At 54.9% G+C, this 24,725-nt stretch overlaps 1 protein-coding gene across 2 annotated transcripts in view; it reads left to right on the plus strand.

Moving 5' to 3' along the window:
• Positions 1-24,725, plus strand: part of NGEF (neuronal guanine nucleotide exchange factor) — a 40,258-nt gene that overhangs the window by 13,162 nt on the left and 2,371 nt on the right. For both annotated transcript variants that reach the window (XM_030870801.2, XM_060301730.1), the window contains exons 4-12: positions 13,344-13,504; positions 14,991-15,143; positions 16,424-16,553; positions 18,304-18,378; positions 20,526-20,615; positions 22,256-22,419; positions 22,893-23,048; positions 23,764-23,843; positions 24,591-24,695. In XM_030870801.2, the coding sequence (XP_030726661.2) occupies positions 13,344-13,504; positions 14,991-15,143; positions 16,424-16,553; positions 18,304-18,378; positions 20,526-20,615; positions 22,256-22,419; positions 22,893-23,048; positions 23,764-23,843; positions 24,591-24,695 (1,114 nt within the window). The remainder of the gene's footprint in view (positions 1-13,343; positions 13,505-14,990; positions 15,144-16,423; positions 16,554-18,303; positions 18,379-20,525; positions 20,616-22,255; positions 22,420-22,892; positions 23,049-23,763; positions 23,844-24,590; positions 24,696-24,725) is intronic.

Here is a 24,725-nt window from a genome sequence, read left to right on the forward strand (position 1 = left end):
CGGGAGAGGCCACAGCAGTGAGAGGCCCGCGTACCGCAAAAAAAAAAAAAAAGATAACAGGAAAACCTCCAAGCACTTGGAAATCAAGCAGCACATTTCTGTGGAATCCCTGAGTCAAAGAGAAAGTCTCCAGGGAAGTTGGAAATAAACTGCCCCTCTTCATGGATGATATGACTGTGCACATAGATAATCTCAAGGAATCTACAAAAATTCTTAGAACTACTACTACTAATAATAATACACACTGGCTAAAAATAACTTCAAGTACAATACCAAGTGCTGGTGTGGATGTGGAGTAACTGGAGCTCCCATGCGTTGCGGGTGGGATTACGAAACGGCACAGCTGCTCTGGAGAACTGCTGGCAGTTTCTCATAAAGTGAAACGTACACTTACCTGCAGCCCAGCAAGCCCAGTCCTGGGTACTTACCTAGAGCAGTGTCTCCACAGCACCACTGCTGACATTTGGGCTGGATCATCCTTTGTTGGGGGATGCTCTCCTGTGCATTATAGGTTTAGCAGCATCCTTGGCCTCTGCTACCAGATGCCTGTAGCACCCCTACTCCCAGTCGTGACAACCAAAAATGTCTCTAGACCTCGCTGAATATCACCCAGGTAGCAAAAATAGTTCGTGGTTGAGAACCACTGCCCCAAGGAAACAAAAACCTAGGTTCCCACAGAAGCCTGTACATGAATGTTTATAGTAGGTCTGTTCATAATTGCCCAAAACTGGTAACAACCCAAATGTCCTTTAACAGATAGATAGATAAACAAACTCTGGAACATTTGTACAATGGCGCACTACTCAGTAAGAAAAAGAAATGAACTATTGATGCACACAGCTCAGATGAATCTCAGAGGCATTCTGCTGAGTGAAAGAGGTCAGAAAGGTTACACAGTACGTGATTCCATTTATATGACATTCTGAACATGACAAAGCTATAGGGACAGAGAACAGATCAGTGGTTGCCAGGGGTGAGGGGTAGGGGTAGGTTGTGACGAGAGTGGGAAAGCACAAGGGGTGTTTTGGAGTGATGGAACTGTTGTGTGTCTTGGTTATAGCGCTGGTTGCAAGAATCTATACATGGGTCAAAATTCATAGAACTGTACAGCCCCCAAAAGTCAATTTTACTGTACATTCATTTAAAAACTAAAGCACTGTAAAAAGAGTTAGATGTCTTCATTTTGTTAAGTACTCTCCTGGCCTCTCCCCCAAAATAAAACATAGAGCTGCCTCACTCTGAATTAAGGCAAAAATTTACACAAAACGTAAGTAAATCAAATCTGGAGATACACTAAAAGAATAACATTGAGCACAGAAATTACTGCAAAGATGGTATAATGTTTGAAACCAAAATTTATCATATTAATAGGCCAGAGGAGAAGAATACCCTGATCTTCAAAGAGGTTCAAAAGGGGAGTAGAACATCAATTTCTAAACAAAACTCAGAAGGATACTCTCTGAAATTTACAGAGAGTATCTCAGCTCTATAACCAGCATCCTACTTAATCAAGAATCTTTGGTGACAATAAAGGTGAGAGGATAGTGCTTGGTAACTCTGCGGTTGCTCTGGAAGCCATGGCCAGGGCAGAACAATGAGGAAAGGCACAAGAGACAAACCCATAAAGAAGGAAGGTCAAAACCACCCTTACCTGCCAGTGACAGCTGCCTACTTAAAAATCCTGAGGGGAGTAAAAAATACTGGATCTCATAAGGCAGAGCAGGGAGGTGGTGGATTATAAAATAAACCTGCAAGAATTAGCTGTTTTTGTATACATCAGCAAAACCCAGGTTTCCATCCGTTAGAAAGCTCTATGGATAAGAAAAAGATAAGCACCCTAAAGCAAAATGGGCAAAACAATTCTCATAGAAAAAGTCGCTGGTGATTAAATGAAGAAAGGAAAGAAATCAAGCTCACTGGTAATGAAGGAGGTACAAATTAAAACAACATTGAGGCACCGGCATTTCAAAATGGCAGACTCTTAAATATAAATATATTTAAAACCTAGCGTTGGGGGGATTTTTAAATGACTTCTCTTGAACACAGCTGATGGAAAGAGCATAGCAATGCTTGTATTAACCCCCTTACAAGAATATGTTTATTTACCGACTAGTGTTTCTGTTTCTAGAAATTTAGCTTGAAAAATAATCAGACGTGTACACGAATACTTAGTAGGCTGTCCATTCAAGCAAAAAGTAGGGGAAGAATGGAGGAAGAGCCCTAAATGCCCAATGATAGGGAATTATTTATTTAGTAAGACAGTGTACAACTATACAAAGACACAAACGTTAAAAAGCGTGTTTTCAAAGAATGAAATGAAATGTTTTTCATTTCAAAGAATGAAAGAATAACATATTGTTTTTAAAATGCAGGATAGAACATTACACGTATAGAAGAGTGGGCATAGAAACTAAAGATATTTAATAAATTATATTTTTGTCGTTTCCAGTGGATGAGATCAAGATATGTAAGTAAGTTAGGATGACCTAAGAATAACCGCGATCACAGGCAGTAGTGAACAGCACAGGGCACACGGGCTTCAATGCATCTCTCTCTGAGTCTTTATAGACTGACTTTTCACATTTATTTTAAAGAGCTTAATGTGAGTTTCTGTTTTCTATTTTGTTCATAACTGGCAATGAACACAACACTGAGAACTTCAGACTTTATGTTCCAAATCAGTGACTTCTGCATCAGGTCATCTTTTCATTTATCAGAGCAAGTCGGGCAGCTTGTACTGGCAGCTCAATCTGTTGTTGGAACACCTCTTTCTTTAGCTACAAAAGCAGCAGGTCCTAATGAACTACCTTTCACACAAGGAAAAGACCCCCAAATGATGGCCTTTTGGTGGGCCTGAGTCTTAATCAGTCACTGAAGAATCAGGATTTAAGAATAAAATTGTGGGGCTTCCCTGGTGGCGCAGTGGTTGAGAGTCCGCCTGCCAGTGCAGGGGACACGGGTTCGTGACCCGGTTCGGGAAGCTCCCACATGCCGTGGAGCAGCTGGGCCCGTGAACCATGGCCGCTGAGCCTGTGCTCCGCAACGGGAGAGGCCACAACAGAGAGGCTCGCGTACCGCAAAAAAAAAAAAAAGAATAAAATTGTATGTTTTCCACCTCCTTTTTAAAGTAAAAATTAGACAGCTGAAATTGGAAAGCGTTGTCTTAGATGTTGTGTAGGATTTTCTTGGTTTACTCTTTGTTTTTTAACTTTTTCTGAAGTGCTTGGTTCCCTCCTATTTGGAATGGTTTCTCAATTACTGTTTCAGGACACAGTGGTTTGAGAAAATAAGTAGACAGATATTCAAATTACAAAGTTAGGAAGGGGGCAGCTGGGGAAGGGTCAGGCGTTCAAATGGGGGAGGTGGGGACAGTCACTGCGACAAACCGACAAACCATGAGGCAGCGCTTGACTCTCGCCACAGCTGACACCGTGAGAAACGAAGGGGAAGCTGGAGGTGCTGACCCAGCACCGTCCCTGGAGCAGTCGCTCCTGCCGCTGGCCTGGGTGGTGTCCCCAGATCAGATAAAGACGGACTCCACATGGTCCCCGATCTTGGGGGGCTGGCTGTGCACAGTTCGAAAAATGAGCCGGGAATGATATTTTGAGCATCTCCATGGAAACAGGGCTACATGTAACTCCTGAGGAGCGGTCCACCCAGGCTGGCACTTGAGGTGGCACCGCCCCTACGTGCCCGAACTAGACTTCCAGCCTCGTCCCCCTGGGAACGAGGAGGGAGTGACTTCCCAGGGAGCTAGCAAGTTTGGATATAACTCACAGTCTGAGTGTGCTCAGCCTCTGAAATCAGAGTTGTATTTTTGTTGTTTTTCAACTTGTTTTCACAACTTAGAACTGAAATATACTTATATTTTTTTTCCAAAAGAAAGCAGTCCATTTTAGAAGGAAATTACTTACGGTTTTTAACATGATATACTTCTATCAGAAAATTGAATCGTGATTATTTTATTTACCAACCTTCATTGAATCATATATTTCTCTCTGTAGGATAAACCCTAACAATTCAGCAAATTAATGCCAAATTCAGAGGGGGCAGGGATCTTTGCCCCATGCTTTAAGGTGGACAGGAACCGTCACCCAAAATATCAGATAGCCCCTCTTCTATTTGATTTAGAAAGCAAGCACCTATACCTACTTTAGCAAAGTGACAGTGTTACCATTTATCATTTTTAAAGTAAATCTTTTGGATAAATAATTTATGCACCTGATATAAACTTGAAACAGAGCAAACAGAATTACAGCGAAAATAGTTCCCCCCACCAACCCCTGGCCCTGAGGGCCAGTGTGTGTGTGCTTGTGCGTGCGTGTTTGTGTGTGTTACACAAGTGGTAAACTCTATGTACACTGCTGTGTGCCTTGCTTTTTTTTCTTTTACTTAGCAAAATGTTTTGACAGTATTTCCAGATCAGCCCAAACAGAGTTCCCCGTTCTTGTTTTTCTTTTCTTTTCCTACTTTTTTTTTTCTAGCTTTATGGACCTCCATCGTTTATGATGTTCCATAATTTATTTAACCAGTCTCCTGTTGATGGACTGCAACTAGAAATGTTGTGTATCAAGGATGTTCATTGCAGCATTATTTATAGTAATAAAAGACAGATCTGTGCAGTGGAATACTATGGGAATTGCTAAGTGGAACTGTCGGGTTAAAGATTACATACTTTTTAAATTTTGAGAAGATATTGCCAAGTTGTCTTCACACTTCAGCCGTATGAGAGGGTGCTGGTTCCCTGTCACCAATGTGGTACAGCATCCAGCGAGTTTATCTGGACCCGTGTGCAAGATCATAAATGATGCTGCGTTGTGGTTTTGCTCTGCATTTCTCCTGTTGTGAATGCGGCTGGGCATCTTTTCAAGCATGTGTCTTTTAAACTTTATGTCTACGTTAGTGCGTACTTCTTTGTAAGTTATCTCATTAACCAGGTCATCTTGAGAAAACGTAACAATTGGCTCGTGGTGTGTGTGAGCTTGGCCAAGGCTTGGGTTTGGGCAGCTGGTGGTGTGGAGGCACATTGGGCCCCCGGGGCCTGCATGCCAACTCGCATTTAATGTGTGACCCCTAGTGTCACAGCAGCCCCGGGACTAGTTGTCGTCACCCTGGGTGACGCTGAGGCCCCGTGGCCCCCGCGGAGGCCCCTGGTCTTGTCACTTCTTGCATTTCCCGCACTGACTAGAGGCCGCGCTGCAGCAGAGCCTGGGCTCTGGAATCTGACTCCATTGTAATTATTCGAGGACGAGAGAGAGGCTCTAGGGGCTGCTTCTTAACTAAAAGCCTTTTCAGAGTCACTTCTGTCCACTCTGATGCCTCTGGGGTATGAATCACGCTTCTAGCCGCAGAAGTGAGGAAAGCCTTGTTAATGGACAGTAGGATCACGTGGGAAGCAAGGTCTGGCAGAGCGAGGATGCAGGTCCACCCAGGGTGGCCGCTGCTGGCAGCCCAAGGGCTCAAGGCCCAAAGCAGAGAGCAGACGCAGCCTCTGCCGGAGGACACCGCTCCCCGGCTCCAGCTGACACCCCCAGAGGAGCGGGAGGCAGCTCGCCTCAGTGGCTGGGGCAGCCTCAGGCCCTCGGGGGCCGCGGGTTTGCCTTTGGGGTCTGTGGTCTACACAGGGGCTGAGCATCTCGAGCGCAGGGCTCAGCCTACAGCCAACCAAAGTGGTCCTAACTCCCACCAGCACAAGGGCACAGAGCCTGGACTGTGACGTCCCATGGCCTCTAAGGCAGCCTGAGCCCGAGGAGGGACCCCCCGCCAAACCCCTTGGCATTCTGACCCAGCTTTCTGTCCATCTCCTCCCACCCTCCAGGCACTAACAGCGAAGTCTGGCAGCGGGCAGGTGCCCTAACGCTTAGCACTCAAGGTGATAAGTGCAAAAGAAAGGTACCCGGGGAGGCTTTGGGGCTGGGGGCCCCCAGCCCTGGCACCAGGGGTCCTCAGACTCTGCCATGCCTCAGAACGACCTGGGGATCTTGTTAAAGGACGAGTTATGCTGGGCGCTGGGGAGGTTCCTGGGAATCTGCATTTTCGCAGACACCTGTGGTCGCAGGACCAGGCTGAGAAATACTGGGGGTTTTTATTTTTTTCCTTTTTGCCTGGCTAAGTCTTATTGGCTCTTTGACTCTGACAGCCCCTTCCAGAAGCCTTCTCTGGCTGCCTGCCTCCCCATCTCCCCCTGCCATGGCAAAGCCCCCTCCCACTCCACCGTGGGCATCACTGCAGAGCTGTCATTGGCTGTGCCCAAGCCGCCTCCTCCCTGGTGTGTCTGTGTCCGTCTGTGTCCCCAGCATCAAGCTGAGCCACTACCTGGAGGTGGCTCTGGGCACATGTCTGTGGAATGAGTGAGATGGGGAGGGCAGGACAGCATCGCGGACCCCAGCCCCCCAGCAGCTGCGGTCTCCTGAGCCGGCGACCTCCCAGGGGCAGGGAGCAGCTCTTGGTCATCTCGGGAATCCCCAGTGCCCGCAGCCCCCAGCCCCCAGCTCTTGGGAGGTGCTCAGTAAACATTTGGAGTTTCCTGGGTGCTGCACCCAGGCCAGGCCTTTCAGGAAGCCACCTGGTAAAGGAGATGGGGCATCGGACATTCAGGCCAGCAGGAGCCAGGAAAGGAGGACGAACGACGGGCACAGCCAACGGTGTCCTTGTAAAGAGACACAGACGGCCCCAAGGAGGACGGGTCTGGGAGCCGAGCCTTTGGGTGGAAGTTGTGAGTCGTGGGCACGACTCATCAACCCGACGCCAGGCCTGGTTCGCATTTGAGCACTGGGTTAGGTTTTCGCTTAACAAACTTATTATCAAGCACCATGTAAAGCTAAAAAGATGATCAAGAACCTGGAAAGAACCTAGGGTGGGAAGGAAGTGGCTTCTGCATAAATAACAGCAGACCGAGACCGACCTGCAAGGAGAGGGGCTGCCAGCCTGGCGCCACCGCAGGCCTGCAGGCTCACGGGAAAGCCTGGGCATTTCTGTGGAAGGGCGTCTCTAGCAGGGCGGTCAAGACACAGAGCCCTGAGGTCAAAAGAATGGGGTGCCACTCACTCGCTGTGTGGCCTCGGCACTCTCATCCGCACGGTGGGGACGGTTGGGGGACCTCCAGGATTGCAGCGAGGACGGAGGGAGGTGACGCGTTGGAAGTACTCAGCATCACACCAGGCACGGGTTAGGAGCTGGACAAATGGCAGCTGTCACTATTACTTGCCCGCTGGTGCCATTTATCTCCGATAACCCTGCGTAGACAAGAGGGAGAACAGGGACATTTACGGCCACTGTTTACCAATGAAGTGTCCCACCCATCAGTGTGTCTCAGACGGGAAGGTACTGACTAAGAGAGAAATGGAGCCAAGAGTTTCCTCGATTTGGAGAGAGAGTGGTGCCCAAGCTGGCAAAGGGGCATCGGGGAGTGCTCAGCAGATCTTGCAAAACAGCCTTTTTCTCCCCAGTGTGATTTTCTGGAAGCAGTACATGCTGTTTCACAGAATATTGATGAACAGTCATCATCCTGGTCCCCTCCCCAGTCACCTGGGAGCCAACTGCAGAGAACGTCTCCTTTCTCTGGACTCTGGTCCCAGGCCTCGTTTACAGCAGTTTGGAATAATGTCTAACGTTGCCTTGTTCCTTGAGGGATGTGTGTCCTGTGTCAGGAGGGGCCCCCCGCCCTCACCCTCCAGTCCCATGATCTGGGCTGCCATAACAGAATACCTCAGACTGGGTGGCTAACCCACAGACATTTATTCTCATAGTTCTGGGGGCTGGAAGTCCAAGATCAAGGTGCTGGCAGGGTTGGTTTCTGGTGAGGCCTCCCTCCTTGGTTTGCAGGTGGCCACCTTCTCACTGTGTCCTCACATGGTCTTTCCTCTGTATAGGTGCATCCCTTACACAGAGGTGTGAGGTGTCTGTCCCTCTTCCTGTAAGTTCACCAGTCATATTGGATTAGGGGCTCACCCTCATGAGCACATTAACTGTAATTACCTCTTCAAAGGCCCCGTCTCCAAATGCAGTCACATTGGGGGTTAGGACTTCAACATGTGAATTTTGGGGGACACAATTCAGTCCATAACAGGTGGGAAAACGCAGGCTACCTGAGAAGATCCTTTCTGTACATCTGCTCAGACAAGAGCTTAGTCCCGGCCACTGCCGACAGTCTGTCCTGGAAGGAACCTGGGATGTAGGAAGAGGTGAAGGTGCCTCCTGGGACCCTTAGGGGTAAGGGGATGCTTTTGCTTCCCGGCTCTGCCAGTGACACACCAGACAACAACAGTAGTGAAGGGAGGTGGTGGGTAGCGTCTGTCCTCGGTCAGCCCGCTTTTGTCTCTGACCCCTGGTGACTCAGGCCACACCACAGCATCATAATAAAGGTTATGGCGTCAAAGACCACTGTGAAGCATTGACACCAAGGCCAGGAAGCCGAAGCCAATCCTAATCGGGATAGAATGACCACACACGGGGTCCACAGAGAATCTGAATTGTAAGGTGGAGACGGTGCAGGTAAAGAAGGCAAAGGACTGTTCAGCCTTGAGCGTCGCTGATGCTGCAGGAAGGAAGGACCCGCATACCAAGGGGAACATCAAGGTGGAGCGTGGAGGCCGATGACGTGAGCTGCCTGCCCGGACCGTGAGGACCCGCGTCAGAAAATGAGATACCACAGGCTGAACTGTCTTAGATCACAGGAAATTGTGGGTCGGTAAACTGAGTTCTTAACGGACAGTGCTCTTTGTGTGTTAGGGGCTGTTTTTTTCACTTTTTTGATCGGAAGCAGCCTTTGCTTGGTGTCCTGGCTTCCTCTTTCATCCCCTTGCTGATGGGTCAGGGGTCTCCCCTGTTTCTTCAGATGCACTGCTTGACTAGGGTGGTCCAGGTGGGCCTGACCCAGGGCCACTCCAGTCCCAAGGCTGCTGAGGGCCCTGAACCCAAACAGCACCGAGGCCTGGGCTGCCTCGGCAGAGGGGTCCTGGTTCTGTGCACCTGTGGGGCATCTTCTGTTCCGTGGGGTGCGGGGCTGGCCTGGGGTCTGCAGGCTCGGAAGTTTCTGGACTCCCCCGGGGAAGGGGAGATGCTCACCGACCAAAGCTGAACCCTCTCAGCTCATGAGACTGTGGCGATGGTCTCAGCTGGAACTCCGGTGATTTCTCTGATACATTGTTTCCTTTTTTTGGAGAAAAGTCTAAGTTTACTGAGAAAAATCTAATCCATTTCTTCCAAAGCCTGTGGGGAGACAGGCATGGCTTCTCATCCACAGGCCGGCGGGGGAAGCGGCAAGAGCACGTGCGGAGCCCAGGAGCGTCGAGCAGCCCCGGGACTCCGGAACGCAAGGCTGTGTGGTTCTGGCCCACACGGCGGCCAGCAGGGTGGACTTAAGACTGTGCGCAGAAGCCTGCTCTGCCCCCACGTGACTCCTCTACTGGCCTGGCCGCCAGGCCCCTCCCCCAGCTCCCTCTCCACCACCCGTCTCCCACCTCCACCTGGTGTCCACACCCCTGCTCTGAACGGGTCATACTTTGGCACTCACACCCAGTGGCACCTCCTGGTACAGGCCCTCCTTGACCCCTCTGGCTGGAGCTCCATCCGTGAAGCACTTGAGGTCCTGTGAAGACGACACACGGATGCCGGATGGATTACGGCCCTGGACATCTGCCAGGTGCTTTGAGACAGGCCGGCCCCAGCTGGGCCTTTCCTCTGGGGACTGTGGTCCTCGTTCTGCACACGTGGGAAATGAGGCTTAGTGGGATGAAGCAATTCTCTGGCTAACTCCAAGGCCGAAGCCTTGACAGCTCTGCTCCTCGGCGGCCTGTGGTGGACACCAGGCCCAGCACGGCCCTCACTAGCTGCAAAACCACCTGGACTGGCCCCTCGAAGAAAGGTCCAGAGCTGCCCGGCTCTTACCCTTGGCAAAGAACCCAGGAGGGAGTTGGGCTTAGTAGTAGCGGGGTTGTGAAAAACCCAGGAAGCGTAACATGACTGTTGGCGGATACCAAGCGGAATAATCCAGCACTAAGCACCAATGGGAGACCAAGCTGTGATTCAGAAACTTCGGGTCAGTCCAGCCGAGCTCCCGAGGATGACGGTCCTGTGTGAGCCCTGCAGCCCGACGGCGGGCAGCGCGGGGCCTCAGCCAGCCCGGCCGCGGAGCAGCGGCTGCTTTCACCAAGGAGGGATTCTCTGCAGTAAGTAACTCACACACACACACTGACATATACGCAGTCACGCACACACAGTCACACACCTATATACACACTCTCATGTGCTCACACACACCTCTTCCCGTCTGCTCGTAGCATCCCTCACACCCAGCGGGATGCACTTTACTCCTGTCTGCTCTGCCTTCACTGCCCTGGGACGGAAGCAGGGAGCTTGCCGTGTTCCCGGAGGAGGAGTCCCGGGTGCCTGGACCAGCGCTCGTCAGCGTTTGCGGACGAATGAATGAACGAATGAATGAACGAGTGAGCAGGGCCTGGACCCTGTCGGCTCCACACACCGTGCAAAAGCTTGAATGACTGAGGGTAAAAATAATATTGATGAGGAAAGCACGACCATATTGATGTGGCAAATAGTTTGGCATATAAAATAAAGACAAACACCCTGGAAAACAAAAATCCACGGGTGACTAGTTGCCTATAAACGGAGAAAGAGGGGGTGAGGTTGTGGCGGATGGGCACAGCCGGGATCAAGGAGCAGTGATTCAGGCCCAATGCCCGCTGCGTGGCAGCGGCTGAGAGGCCCGCCTGGCACTGCCCGGCAGCCCCCGACCCCTCGTCCTCCCGGGGGTCAGGATGGTGATGCTCTCAGGGGTCTGGGCACCTTTCCCACGTGTGATCCCACAGCTGTACGTCCAGGCGTCGCTCAGGGAGACGTTTGTCTGCGGGGCTGCATCCTGGGCATGGTGGTGGTTTCCTCTCTCGGTGTCTGCAACACTCATCTGTCTCGGTTTGGGCTGTTTTGTTTTGCTTCTTTTAGTTACATTTGCTTAGAACTTGCAAGCTGTAACGGCCTGACGTTGTCTTAAGAAACTTAAATTTAGCAGCAGGAAAGTGATTTTTGTTGTCAGCATCTGTAACAGAGATGATTCCAGGAACTTCCTGCCCAGCGCAGTCTCAGCCTTGCCCGGCAGGGCTTGGCTGGACATTGGCAGAACAGAGGGTGGGGCCTTCCGTGCCGAGGCCTCAGCTCTGGCGTGAGTGAGGCCAGCGGGATGTGCTTTGTGTGTTTCGTATCTTTAAGCGGACCAAGCATCTGTGACTCGGGGACAGTTACAGAGAGGCCGCCAGCTCGTTTCAGTGCCTCCTCTCACTGTCTTGAGTGAGGCACAGACACTAGGGGACCAGTGGGCTCTCCTCTGATGGTGGCCCACGGTCTGTCATTTGTGGGCCACCCTGGAGTGAGCTCCCAACTTACAAATATGTCGCTCATTTTAAAGTGCTCTGCCAGGTTGGCTGTGGGTCCGAGCTTTGCAGGGAAGCGGCAGGCCAGGCCTCCTGCAGACGCCATTGAATCCCCGCTCTGCCTGCACTTAAGTCAGCAGGGGTGGGTACTGGTGGGCAGAGCCCAGAACTTGGAAGAACCTTGGGTTGAATCTTCCACACCCTCCAGCAGTAACTCTGGGGCATTGCTTAACCTCTGCATCTGTTTCCTTTTAGCGAAATGCGAACTTCTGTACGTCCTTCCTGGGGGACCAGTGAGGATGGAACGAGAAGGCGCCTTGTGTGTCTGGAACACATGCTGGTCCTCCCTCCCTCTTCCCTTCCCTGTCTCCCTTCCTTCCACCATCCTTCCTAGCCCCGGCAGCACTAGCTTTCGTGGCCAGAGCCTTGAGCCCTGCCTGGGTCAGGGTTCTGGTCAGTGGGAGGATGGAGGACCCCACAGAGAGGTGAGATGTGGGGTGGTCGGGATGCTGGGAAGGGACCAGGGCCCCCTACACTCATCGCTGTCCCATCTCCCGGCGCTCCTCTGTCTGTCTGTGTTGTTTCCTGGGGCTGCAGTAAGAAATTAGCACAAACTGGGTGGTAATTTATTCTCCCCCAGTTGTAGAGGCCAGAAGCCTGAAATCAGCGTGTTGGCAGTTCTGCCTCTTTCCGCTTCCGGTGGCTCCCGTTCCTTAGCTTGAAGCAGCATCACTCCAGTCTCTTCCTGTGTCCTCACATGGCCTTCTTCCCTGTGTGTCTGCCAGATCTCCCTCTGCATCTCTCCTGTAAGGACACCTGTCATTAGATTTAGACCCTCAATCCAGGATGGTCTCCTCACCTTGACATCCTTCACTTACATCCGCAAGGACCCTTTTGCCAAACAGGTTCACGTTCACAGGTGCTGGAGCTTGGCATGTGGACACAGCTCTGGGTGGGCGCACAATTCATTCCACTACACTGCCCCTTCTGGGCAGCCACCGTGGGCCCAGACCTGAACCCACCCTAAGCTGAGGAACAGCAGAGAGAGATGGGGGAGAGGAAGGTGAGGGTGGTCCCTGGGTGGTCTCAGGAAGGGTCATGGGTTTGCTTGAGAGTAAGGAAGGAGGGTGAACCAGCAACTACTGCCCTCGCTTCACAGATGACACATAAGGGAACAGAGGTCCGGTGAGTTTGCTGTTTCATAGACTCAATAATCAGGTGATAAGCGTGATAGAGAATGAAGGCGCCTCCAAAAAGTTTATCAGATTATGGACTTCTTTCTCTGTCTTCTTTCTCTCTTTCTTTTTTCAAAATGAAAATTGCTTTACCAATTACATTATAAAATAAGACCATGAAAGAAACAATATATGCTCATTCTTCAATTTTTAGACAATTGAAAGGGTAAAAAGAAAAGAGTAAAAGTCACCCCCAAACTCCACCCCCTACTGACACCTGTGGTTGACATTATGGCCTGTTTCCTTCCGGACATTTTTCTGGGCGTGTAGAAGTGGGGTCCTTCTACTGCTGACTCTCTCACCCATTCCGCACCAGGAAACAGTCCTGAGTCACCCTCAGCAGCTGTCGGGAACCCAGCGGATGGCTGGCCCCTCGTGTTGGACCTTGTTCCGTACTCGGACACGAGGCTATCTCCGGCTTCGCTCTCGTGAGCGGGGCAAGCGGTCTTGGCCGCGGATGGCAGCGCCCTTGCCAACGCAGACCCCGACAGCAGTCTTCCTTCACTTTTAAAACCTTTGCATCTGGGGACTTTCCCTGGTGGTCCAGGGGTTAGGACTCGGCGCTTTCACTGCAGGGGCCACAGGTTTGATTCCTGGTCGGGGAACTAAGATCCCGCAAGCCGTGCATGGCAGCCAAAACACGAAACTAAAATAAAGCCTTTGCATCTGAGAGCGGGGGGAGACGAGTCCTAGGTGCTGACCGCTGGCCTTCCTCACGTCCCAGGCCATGTTTGAGCTGGTGACTTCCGAGGCCTCCTACTACAAAAGCCTGAACCTGCTCGTGTCCCACTTCATGGAGAACGAGCGCCTGAAGAAGATCCTGCACCCGTCCGAGGCACACATCCTCTTCTCCAACGTGCTGGACGTCATGGCCGTCAGTGAGCGGTGAGCCTCCGCCCCGGTCCTCGTGGGGCCCCTTCCTGTCCCTCCTCCTCACCCGGGGCACGTCCAGGGCTGGCGGCACTGCCTGTTACTCTGGCTTCTCTGCTTTTGTAGGTTTGGAATTTTCTGTAATAAGATGTAACTAAATACATAAATCCAAAGATCTCCCAGCAACGAGGCCCGTCGCGTCCCCCTGGACAGGACGGCTGCCTGCAGGTCCCCCCCGGCCACGCAGGTGCTCCGTGTGTCTCACACAATAAGGCACATCAGTGGCGGGCGTCACGACCTGGTCCGGGGGTGTCCATGCGAGCTGCTCTTTATCCTGACCTCACAAGGCCCTGGCTTGGTGTGTGTGGGGCCCGAGACCCTCTAAGGGCCAACGCGGAGCACGGTCCTGGATTGACACTTTCTCTTCTCCGGTTGCGTGGTGTTAGCAAGGGTGTGTGGAGGTGGCGATTGGGACTGTACTTCTTTTGCCTAAAGAAGGATGGGATGAGCTTAAGTGGAGGAGGAATGGACATCTATTGACTGATTATTGCAAAGAAGAAATGAACTCCCGTCATTCCGTTAGGATAAAAGACCCATTTACCCTTTTCACTGTAGCCTGGGGAGGTTTGCAGCTAAAAGTGCAGAACTCAGCTTTTATGAGCTGGTCCGTCCCCGCCCGTTCAGATGTGAAGTAGCACGCGGGCAGCAGCAAACCCACACCCGTGTGTGGCTCTCCATGGACCCTCCTGAGTCGGTCCCCCTCCACATGGACACCCCACCTTTCCGTTTGCAGCCCCCAGATCCTCGTGGCAGCCCCCCACCTGGGAGGCTCAGGAAGGCGAGAGCTGACAGAGACCAGAGCAGCCTCGGAGACGCCTCGGTCTCTGCTGCTCACCCCCACTGGGGGAGGGGTGTCTATTTATTTTTGTATTTATTTATATTTTATTATGGAAAATCCCAAGCATGCAGAAGTAGAGACACCAGTGTAGCAAGCCCACGCTTCAGCATTAGGTTCACCCACGGGATTGTTCTGAAGCAGATCACCATCGTCAGCTCACTTCAACTGTAAACGCATCAGTATGGACGTAAAAGATGAGGTCTCTCCCTTTTAAAAATGCTCCTAGGGCTTCCCTGGTGGCGCAGTGGTTGAGAGTCCGCCTGCCGATGCAGGGGACACAGGTTCATGCCCCGGTCCGGGAAGATCCCACATGCCACGGAGCGGCTGGGCCCGTGAGCCATGGCCGCTGAGCCTGCGCGTCCAGAGCCGTGCTCCGCAACAGGAGAGGCCACAGCAGTGAGAGGCCCGCGTACCGCAAAAAAAAAAAAAAAAAAATGCTCCTAATGTCACTACCCACCTATAAAACTGAACAAGTAATTCCGTGATGTGACAGAACGTGCCCCCCTCGCTGGGACCTCCTCCTGTCGTGTTGGTTGGTTTGGTGGAGACGTGTCCCGAGTCTCTTCAGCCAGCCACCCCTAACCCAGCCGCCGCCCGCTGCAGGTTTCTCTTGGAGCTGGAGCGCAGGATGGAGGAGAACATCGTCATCTCAGACGTGTGCGACATCGTGTACCTCTACGCCGCCGACCACTTCTCCGTCTACATCACCTACGTCAGCAACCAGACCTACCAGGAGAGGACCTACAAGCAGCTGCTGTGAGTATGGCTGGGCAGCGGGGCCATCACGCAGGCGTGGCCCCGGCGGCCCCCTCCTCTTGTGCTGACACTGAGCTGGGGTCCCTGGGTCTCTGCTTTCCCAGGACAGCATCCAACTCCGGCACGTTCTGGGGCTTTCGGTGTCACTAGGGAAATGTTGACCCCGGGACAGTCAGCCATGGCGCCCACCGGACCCGTGTCCAGATGGCCGAGCAGAGCTCTGTGAGTTTTAGAAAAGGGAGCTTGAGGCCAAGAGGACAACTCGAGGCCCAAGACGGCAGGAAAGTGGTTTGAACTAGAGACAAGGCAAGGATTGGGGGGAGGGAGTCTTTCTGGTGGTTCTCCAGCAAAGCCCTTGAATTTACTAATCTGCCCATTTTGTAAACTTTCTTGGGGTTTCCGTTGATGAGAGAGTTTTTTCATTAACTTGCCTCTTTTGAATTCTTCACATGTCTGTACCACGTTTCAACCACAGTTTAACCAGTGCTATGTTCTTAGCACGCTCGTGGGCACCAAAGGACTCTCTGAGTAGTGACCTCTGGACGTTATGCTCCGTTGGGTCTTCCCATCAAGCCGTGTAGTTCACTGGGGATGTTTTAAAGTTTGGGTATTCAGGGGTTTGGGTGTTTTACATTTGGGGTTTGAAACTGGGATTTGAGGGAATCGGGATGCCAGTTTTGAGGACGAACGTTGAGAAGACAATCACACAGGAGAATAGGATTCTAGATGTTGCAGTGCCCAGGGGTCCACTGGTGTGGCCCGTGAGAGCAGACTCCCTGGGCCTGAGCGCCGTGTCCCTAATGACGGGCAGTCCAGGGCCCACGTCTGATCTCCAGCAGTGGTTCCCACTGCCCAGCCCGTCTGCAGACGAGACATCCCCACCTGGCAGGAGTAGCACAGGTTCTCCCTGCAGCCGTCTCCAGCCTGCTGCCTGCTCCTGTCATTACGTGGGTTTACCTTGCCACCGTTTCCTGCTGGGTAAATCATCGAATTCTGCATCTGATTCATAGTCTTGGCCACGCAAGGAATTCTTGCCCTCCCACACACAGCATATTTTGCTAAGACTTCATGGGCCTGGCGTGTGAAGTCACTATTGTTATTTGACTTGTACACAAACAGTTTATTTTCCATTACAAAAAAAAGAGAGAGGAGAGAAGAAATCGACGCGTTTTCTGTGCTTGTGGGCTGTCTGGTTCTTAGGGGTCTGAGGACGGGGAAGAACCCCCTCCAATTTGCGCCTCCCACGAGCCAGAGACCTACTCTCTTGTCTGTGTCCCCAGCCAGGAGAAGGCAGCCTTTCGGGAGCTGATCACGCAGCTGGAGCTGGACCCCAAGTGCAGGGGGCTGCCCCTCTCCTCCTTCCTCATCCTGCCTTTCCAGAGGATCACGCGCCTCAAGCTTTTGGTCCAGGTACCAGCCTCTCTCCCCTGACACACACTTCTCCTGCTGCGGGCTGTTGGCTTTGGTCATTCCAGGCTGGCTTTCTGTTTCCAGAAGTCCATTTGTTCCACAAATCCTAATTAAGCTCCTACTGTGTGCCAAGCAGTGGGGGACTCAGCCCCTGCTTCCACATTCTGGGGGAGGGTGGGGAGATACACACACACACACACATACAACCAGGAAGTGGTCATGGCTGAGGACAGTGAAACAGAGTGACATGATGGTGGTGACTGCCTGCCCACTGCCAGTTGGGGGATCAGGAAAGACTCGGATGAGTGACATTTAAGCTAAGACTTGGCCGACAGGGAGGAGCCATTCATCTGACAGGGAGCTGCTTATGCAAAGGCCCTGGGGCAGCAAGGTACACAGACGGGGCAGCCAGCGGTGAGCTGGGGGAACATGATGGGAATGGGTGTGCAGATGTGGGCAGAGGCTGATCAGGGGCCTGGTAAGACATTGGGTTCTATCCTCAATGTGATGGGGAGTCATTCCATCTAGTTGACGCTGGTAAGAGCTCAAAGCAGCTGCCGTGTGGAGGGCATCAGGCAGGAGGGCAAATGGGACTGAGGTTCAGAGGCAGCGCGTCCGAGGGGTGAATGTAGGCGGGGTGCTCTGGGTACACCCGCCAGTTACCGCAGGAGGTAGGGAGGGGCCCACCAGAGAGGAGACCAGTGTGGAGGGCTTGTGCCCAGGCTGAAGAAGCCACACCACCCTCTGCCTGAGGCCAGGAGCAGGACCTGGTCAGATGGGGTTTTATCCCAATGAGAAAAGGTGGAGCCTGAGCCATCCTGTTCGCTGGGAGATGGATTTGGGAGTCGGGGGATGGTTACAGGCAGGGTTGGTGACCCCATGTTGGTGGGGGGGAGGGTAAGGAGGCATCGGAGCTGACGCGCGTGTGTCTGGCTTGGCTGGCAGGCAGAGGCGGGGCAGGTGACCGCACGGGGGAGGCTGGGGGCCTGCAGCTGAGGGACATCCAGAGGTGGGAGGGATCTGGGTCTGGTCTGGAGCTCACACCAGCATCCTGGTGTCTGGGTGGCAGCAGGTGGCTGGGAACGTTTGTGCCACCATATGGGGCAGCTGGGGGGGAGGTGAGCTGTGCTCAGACGCACCCAAACCTCTTCATGGAATGAGAACAGATCAGAAATACGGGCACGGGGAGAACTGTGAGGCAGAAACCAATGCAAACATTGTAATTTATAGGCGAAGCGCAAGAAAATCCAACTACTGGATTTTATCAATAAGACCAGACTTAACGAAGCCTCAGGGTTGTTGCTACTTGGCTTCAAACGGCAGTCCCACTGATGCTGCTGCAGACATCGAGCTCACCTCGGGGACAGCCAGCCCTGAGCGACCCTTCCCTCACTGTCGGGCCTCGCCCGCCCCCTTCCCCACCGCACTTGGTTGCCTCCTTTGCTTCGGTCTTCGCTGTAAGGAGACTGGGGCTCGGGTTTGGCCCTCGTAGTTAGTCCTCGTGCCGACCTTGACTCGTGGTTATCATCTTAGAGCCGAGCGAGGCTTGTGTGCGATGCTCGGCCCTCGGCTGGTGGAAGGTTCTCCCGCCCTCAGTCTGTAACTGGTGGGGCTCTTTGCTCCGGGATGTTGCAGCAACATGAGGCTGTTTGGACCAGTGCGGCAGGGAGGCTGCCACTGCTAAAGCGGGCCGAGAGGGGAGGAATGGCTGTACGTGCGGAAACTAAATGCAGACTTTGCCTGTGCTCAGAACATCCTGAAGAGGGTGGAAGAGAGGTCTGAGCGGGAAGGCACTGCCTTGGGTGCGCACAAGGAACTGGAGCTGGTGAGTTGTGCTTTCCTCTTTCCACATTTCCCGGTCAGCTGTCTTCCTCCTCTAGGCCCACCTTCCTGTCCTGCCCCCTCCTGTGCCCGTGCGTCTCTGGAAGATGCAAATTCATTTTAGTAGTTGGCAATCCAGAGAGGTCACTGGGTCCAAAGAATAAGTCGGGTGGGCTTGCTTCTCACCCCAGGCTGCTGACGTGCGGGGTGGACCAGGCCGGCCGGGCGCTCTTGACCTGCAGACACGTTCATGGACCCTCCCGCCAGCCCCCGCTCTGTGGCCACCCACAGGCCCAGGCGCTCCCCTCCGCAGCCCTCGGAGGCCCCACGCTTGTCCTGACCTGTTTCCAGTGTCAAAAGCCATGGCTCTTGCCTCCCTTGCCGCGCTCTGAGGCCGGCTCTGGCCCTTCTTGGGCCCTGATGCAGCTCTGCCCTGTGCACCTCTCCCGCCCCCCGATCCCGCCTCTCCCGGCCCTCGAGCTGCACCTCCTATCCCCGCGAGAGGACTGCCCGGCCCTGCCAAGCCTGGGCTCTTCCTGCCCAGGAGTGGAGAAAGCATCTCCTCTCCTGATCCTCGGAGAGAAGAGGATCCTCCTGGAAGCTGCCGGCAGAGCAGGGGCCGTGTGGGAGGGGTCAGTGAATGTGTCTGTTCCCACGTATTTGTCTGAAAGCAGCGCTGTCCCGTGTGTTTGGCTCCAGTGTGTCCGCTGGAGCTGCGAGCCCACTCCTGGCAGCCGTGCAGGGGCCACTCTGTCGCGCTGGTGACCCTGAAACGGATGAGAGCCTGGTGTTGGGAAGTCCTTTCCACTTAGTGTACCAGTGGCAGCAGCTTAGTAAAAGGACTATAGCCCCAGGTGGTGGTTCTAAGCCACATGGAGCCACACGGAGCCATGAGGACTTTGTAGCTTAATGCAGTCTTTTCCCCCCAGGGGCCTCTCCTCGCATCCCTCAGTCAGGCCAGTTGGCCTCCAAAATCCTTCTGGCGATTATACCCTTTGGATCCTGGGAAACACGGCACTCCCCTCCCAGCCTAGCTGGGGAAAGGCTGGAGCCTCGAGCAGGCTGGTCAGGGAGGGTCAGGGACCTGCCAGCCAGGCTGCATCTCTCGGGACCCTCTGCCCACCCCTAGAACGCACACACCTGATCAGGTGGGGGCTTCATTCCGGCCCCCACCAGGCAGCCGGCCACACTGGGCCCCAAGGGGTCTCGGGGCACCGGCAAGTGTCTTCTGTTTTCAAGTTCTTTTCTGCTTTCATCTCCTTTTCATTTCCCAGGTAGACACCTGCTTCTCATTATTTACCTTTTTTAATAAAGGTGGGCTTTTTCCCTTAATTTATAAAAATGATGCTGAATACAAACAAGTCCACAAACTGTTCATAGGCAGAAAGAAGACGGTAAAGGTGAGCAGTTCTCCCGCACCCCACTGCCGGCACGCTGGTGCCGGCCCCTCCAGGCCCTTTCCAGACAGACGCCTGCGCACACAGCTGTATTCTTTGCAGGTGGGCTTGTGCTTTACGAGTTGGCTTTTCCCTCCATTTAGTGCCTGTAAAATTATTGCACTTCTTCGTGGTTTCAGAGTACAGGGTTCTGTGGATTCATGAGCGCTAATCAACCCCTGTGGATGGACGTTTAGGTTGAGGACAGTTTTTCTTGCTCTGAACGCCACTGCAGGGGACATCCCGGTACGCACGTCTTTGGGCTCGTTCCTAAATGCTGCGCGCCTGTTGGGTGCCGGCCCCTGTTCTGGATCCTGTGCAGATATCATCTCTCGGAATGAGTCCCCAGAAGTCCCAGAAAATGTGGTTTCATTCGGCCCCTTGGTACCTAGGTTGCCTCCCAGGAAGGTGGGGGGACTCTGTGCTCCCCCCACAGTGTGTGACGGAACCTGATCCCCAGACCTGGGGCATTTCCAGTCTGACGGATGAGAAGGGACGTCTTCTGGTCGAAATTTGCTCTCTTAGGTGACATGAGGGGTCGGCATCGATTTATGTGTTCTCTGGAGTTCACGTCCCAACAAAGACAAGGCCCTGATTTTCTACACTGGAACTGAGACCCAGTTGAGACTGACCAGCTGTGGCCTGAGTGGGCCGAAGGAAGCGGTCAGAGACAGCTGGCTGTGGGTGGCCTGATGTGTCCTCCTTCTCGTCCCAGGTGGTAAAAGCATGCAACGAGGGCGTCAGGAAAATGAGCCGCACGGAGCAAATGATTAGCATTCAGAAGAAGATGGAGTTTAAGATCAAGGTGAGCCCACGCCCAGCCACGCGTCCCCGCCCCAGCCCGGCTGTCCTGGAGCACTGGGCACTGGCCGGGCTCGCTGAATGGCTGCCCTTGGGTCTCAGCACAGCAGCACCTCCACCGAGGCCTTCCCTGACCCCTTAGCTGAAGGCCCCACCTGCCCCCAGTCACCGGGCCGTCACATTGGCCTAGACCAGGGGTCCCCAACCCCCAGGCCGCGGACCGGTAACGGTCTGCAGTCTGTTAGGAACCAGGCGGCACAGCAGGAGGTGAGCGGTGTGTGAGCGAGCGAAGCTTCATCTGTATTTACAGCCGCTCCCCATCGCCCCCCATCGCTCCCCATCGCCCGCATCTCTCCCCATGGGCCCCCATGGGTCCCCATCGCTCCCCTTCGCCCCCCATCGCTCCCCATCGCTCCCCATCGCTCCCCATGGGTCCCCATCGCCTGCATCTCTCCCCATGGGTCCCCATGGGTCCCCATCGCTCCCCTTCGCCCCCCATCGACCCCCATGGGTCCCCATCGACCCCCATGGCTCCCCATCACCCCCCATCGCCCCCCATGTCTCCCCATCACCCCCATCGCCCCCATCACCCCCCATCGCCCCCATGTCTCCCCATCACCCCCCATCGCCCCCCATGTCTCCCCATCACCCCCCGTCGCCCCCCATGGCTCCCCATTGCCCCCCATTGCTCGCACTACCACCTGAACCATCCCCCCATCCCCCACCCCCGTCTGTATAGAAGTTGTCTTCCACAGAACCAGCCCCTGGTGCCAAAACGGTTGGGGACCGCTGGCCTAGACTGTCTCCTACAGGGAGTCAGGAGCTGCCTGCTCTCACTTACTGGCTGTGTGACCTTGTACAGTCAGCTCACATGAAGAGTATGACATGGACTGCTCCAGGGATTCTTAAATGTGGGCGATTCGAAAATTCGACGGAAGTTACCGACCTTTCCCCCAACTTTGTGTAAAGCTTCAGGCATTAGTGACCCTAAGGGCCCCGAGGGCTTGGGTTTCTGGGGTTCTGGGCACATGAGCACACGGTACCTACCGAGGGTCCCTGAGGTCATGCTAGGTTTGGGAGCTGAGCCCCAGCTGAGGACGCAGACCTCCGGGCCCCCCACGTAGCTCCACCTGTGGGCCGCGTGCTGGGTGCTGGGTGCTGGGTGCCCGCCCCGGAGCCGCAGTGTGGAGACCGGCCGGCCCAGTCTCCTCGCCCTGTGGGACCCAGTTCTCCCCTCTCTCCTGTGAACTTGGCCTCTCCTCTGATCCTGCATCACACGGTAGTAGGAGAATGACACACACACACAGAGGCACCCACATGTACACACTCACACGTGAGTACAGACACATACAGGACACGTGGACACACTTAGACGTGAGCACACATACGTAAAAGCACACGCAGATACACAGACAACAGACACACATGCCCACTCAGGCACACGTGCGCACGCACACACACACGCCCTTCTGTGTTTGCCCAGCACCCGTCCGTCCCTCCCACCAGCGCCACGCGTGTCCTGGGCCCAGCACGGGCCTCACACACCATTGCTCGCGGTCATCACTCCAGTCAGAGCGCGAGGGGAGCCTGGGGCGGGGGGCGCGGAGGGGCACAGCCCTTCTGATGCCGTCCCCCCTCACGCAGTCGGTGCCCATCATCTCCCACTCCCGCTGGCTGCTGAAGCAGGGCGAGCTGCAGCAGATGTCAGGCCCCAAGACATCCCGGACCCTGCGGACCAAGAAGCTCTTCCGGGAAATTTACCTCTTCCTCTTCAACGACCTGCTGGTGATCTGCCGGCAGATTCCGGGGTGAGTGGCAGGCAGGAGGGATGGGGAGTCACCACGGCCTGGGGGCGGCGGGCGTGGTGCTGGGATGTTGCCCAGGCCCTGGATCCGCTTTGAAGGCCTGCTCCGTTCTGGTCCAGCCTTGGGCCTTCGGGCAGGTGTGTTTCAACGCCCTGAGCTTCCGTTTCCCCTCCGTCTAGTGGGGGCTGTACCCCTAAGGATGTGGAGAGTCCAGCTCAGTGCCTGACGCCTGGGGAGGGCTCGGCCGAGCGGCCCCTGCCGTGTCATGGGTGCCGACCCCTCATCCGCCGTCCACACCGTGGAGGGCGGGGGCTGGGGGTCAGGGGGACAGGCGGTCAGGTGGGGGGCTTCCAGAAGGAGGTGAGGAGTGGCAGCAGAGGGGCCGGCCTCGCGGGCCAGGGTAGACCGTTTCCTGGAAATCCGAGCCGCCGCCGCCTCGGGACTGACGTGCCTCTGCTGCCACCCTCGGTCCCCAGAGACAAGTACCAGGTTTTTGACTCCGCCCCGCGGGGCCTGCTGCGAGTGGAGGAGCTGGAGGACCAGGGCCAGACGCTGGCCAACGTCTTCATCCTGCGGCTGCTGGAGAATGCGGATGACCGGGAGGCCACCTACATGCTGAAGGCGTCCTCTCAGTGAGTGCCCAGCGCCTGTCGCCTGCCCGGGGGGAGCGAGGCTCCAGGCTTAGCGCACCGCCGCCCTGTTCCTGTCCTTCCTCCCCCCAGGCTCTGCCGGGAGGGTTTCTGTGCAGTGTTAGCGTCAGGGTGCGGGGCGAGCACGTTGCTGGGTGTGTGTGTTCATGTTCCCTTGGGCGTCAGACTCTGGGCGGGCCCCTCTGTTCTGATGAGTTGTTGTAGAGCCCTTGGGCCCGCCCGACCAGTGAACCACTGTCAAGGTGGCCTCAGGCCCACCTGCACCTCTGAGCTGCCAGGCCAGCCGCCCTGCAGCCCCTGTGCGGTGCCCAGCAACCCCCAGCCCAGGACTCACAGGTGTCGCCCTGCACATTGCGGTCCAGTTCTGACTGCCTGGGGCAGGGGTGGCGTCAGCCTCTCCCAATTCCACGGAACATGGCTCAGGGCAGCTGGCAGCTGAGGGCTCGCCTCTGGGTTAACTTTGGGGTGTCGTGGGCTCACCCTCACCCACTGACTTTAAAGATGTACCAGGGAGGTTCTATAGCGCTCCGCCCCAGTCCTGCCACTGGATTCCCGGCCCTGTCCACGCCGTCCTGCCGCTGCTCTGTGCCAGGCCCGGGACCCAGTGGCCAGCTTGCTGGATGCCTGGTGCAGCGGTTCCCCTCACATGGGGTCCGTTGCTCTGCGGTTGGGGCATTTGTCCTCCTCCCTGTCCCAGGAGCGAGATGAAGCGTTGGATGACCTCGCTGGCCCCCAACCGAAGAACCAAGTTTGTTTCCTTCACGTCCCGGCTGCTGGGTAGGTGGCCCACTGGGGAGGGGCACCCGCCGGGTGGGGCAGGGGAGGGTCCGGGGAGCCTCGTGGCGGCCCTGCCTGTCACAGCTGCGTCAGCCTCAGGGGCCTCTGCACTCCGCCTGAAGGGCCTGCGGGGCCGCTGGAAAGACTGCTTCGCCTGCCCGGGGGTCCCTAGCACCCCAGTGCAAGCTTAGTACCCCACGGAGGACACGGGTGTGCCTGAGCTTTGCAAACGTTTTGATGGTTAATGAAGAAATAAAAGCCACTGGGTCATAAGTGACAGATGCCACAAGGAAACCAAGAGGAATTCGGGCCCACAAGGCAAACGCCAGTGTTCTCTGGGGTGGCCAGTTGTCTGAAAACCTTACAGGATATAAAAGGGCACAAGTCCAGCTGCCTGATAGAGAGGCTGCCATCCTGACCGAGCTCACCGAGTCCTGACTGTCCCCAAACTGCTCCCAGGGCCCAGCCCAGGACCAAGCAGCTCCTTCTGAAGTCTCAATAAGAGCCCCTCAAGCCTGTTCATCCCTGTATCCACATACTTTTTGTTCAGAACTCCTGGTGCTTTAACGGCCTTTTCTTTGGAGCCACACACCCCTCCCTCGAATGAGCCCTCTTTCAGTTGCTGTGGGAGTTTGCGTTGTCTCTTGGACAGGCAGCGTGCCCCTGCTAACTGCTGAGCAGAAGTGGGGGGCCAGGGCGGGTGCCGTGGTGATAAGGACATGCCGCCCCCCTCTCTCCTCCCTTCAGACTGCCCCCAGGTCCAATGTGTGCACCCGTACATGGCCCAGCAGCCGGACGAGCTGACACTGGATCTGGCCGACATCCTCAACATCCTGGACAAGACAGAGGATGGTGAGGCCCGGGGGCTGGGTGCCTCTCGCA

The sequence above is a fragment of the Globicephala melas genome, chromosome 7 (genome assembly GCF_963455315.2).
Source record: "Globicephala melas chromosome 7, mGloMel1.2, whole genome shotgun sequence".
Taxonomy (NCBI): Eukaryota; Metazoa; Chordata; class Mammalia; order Artiodactyla; family Delphinidae; genus Globicephala; species Globicephala melas.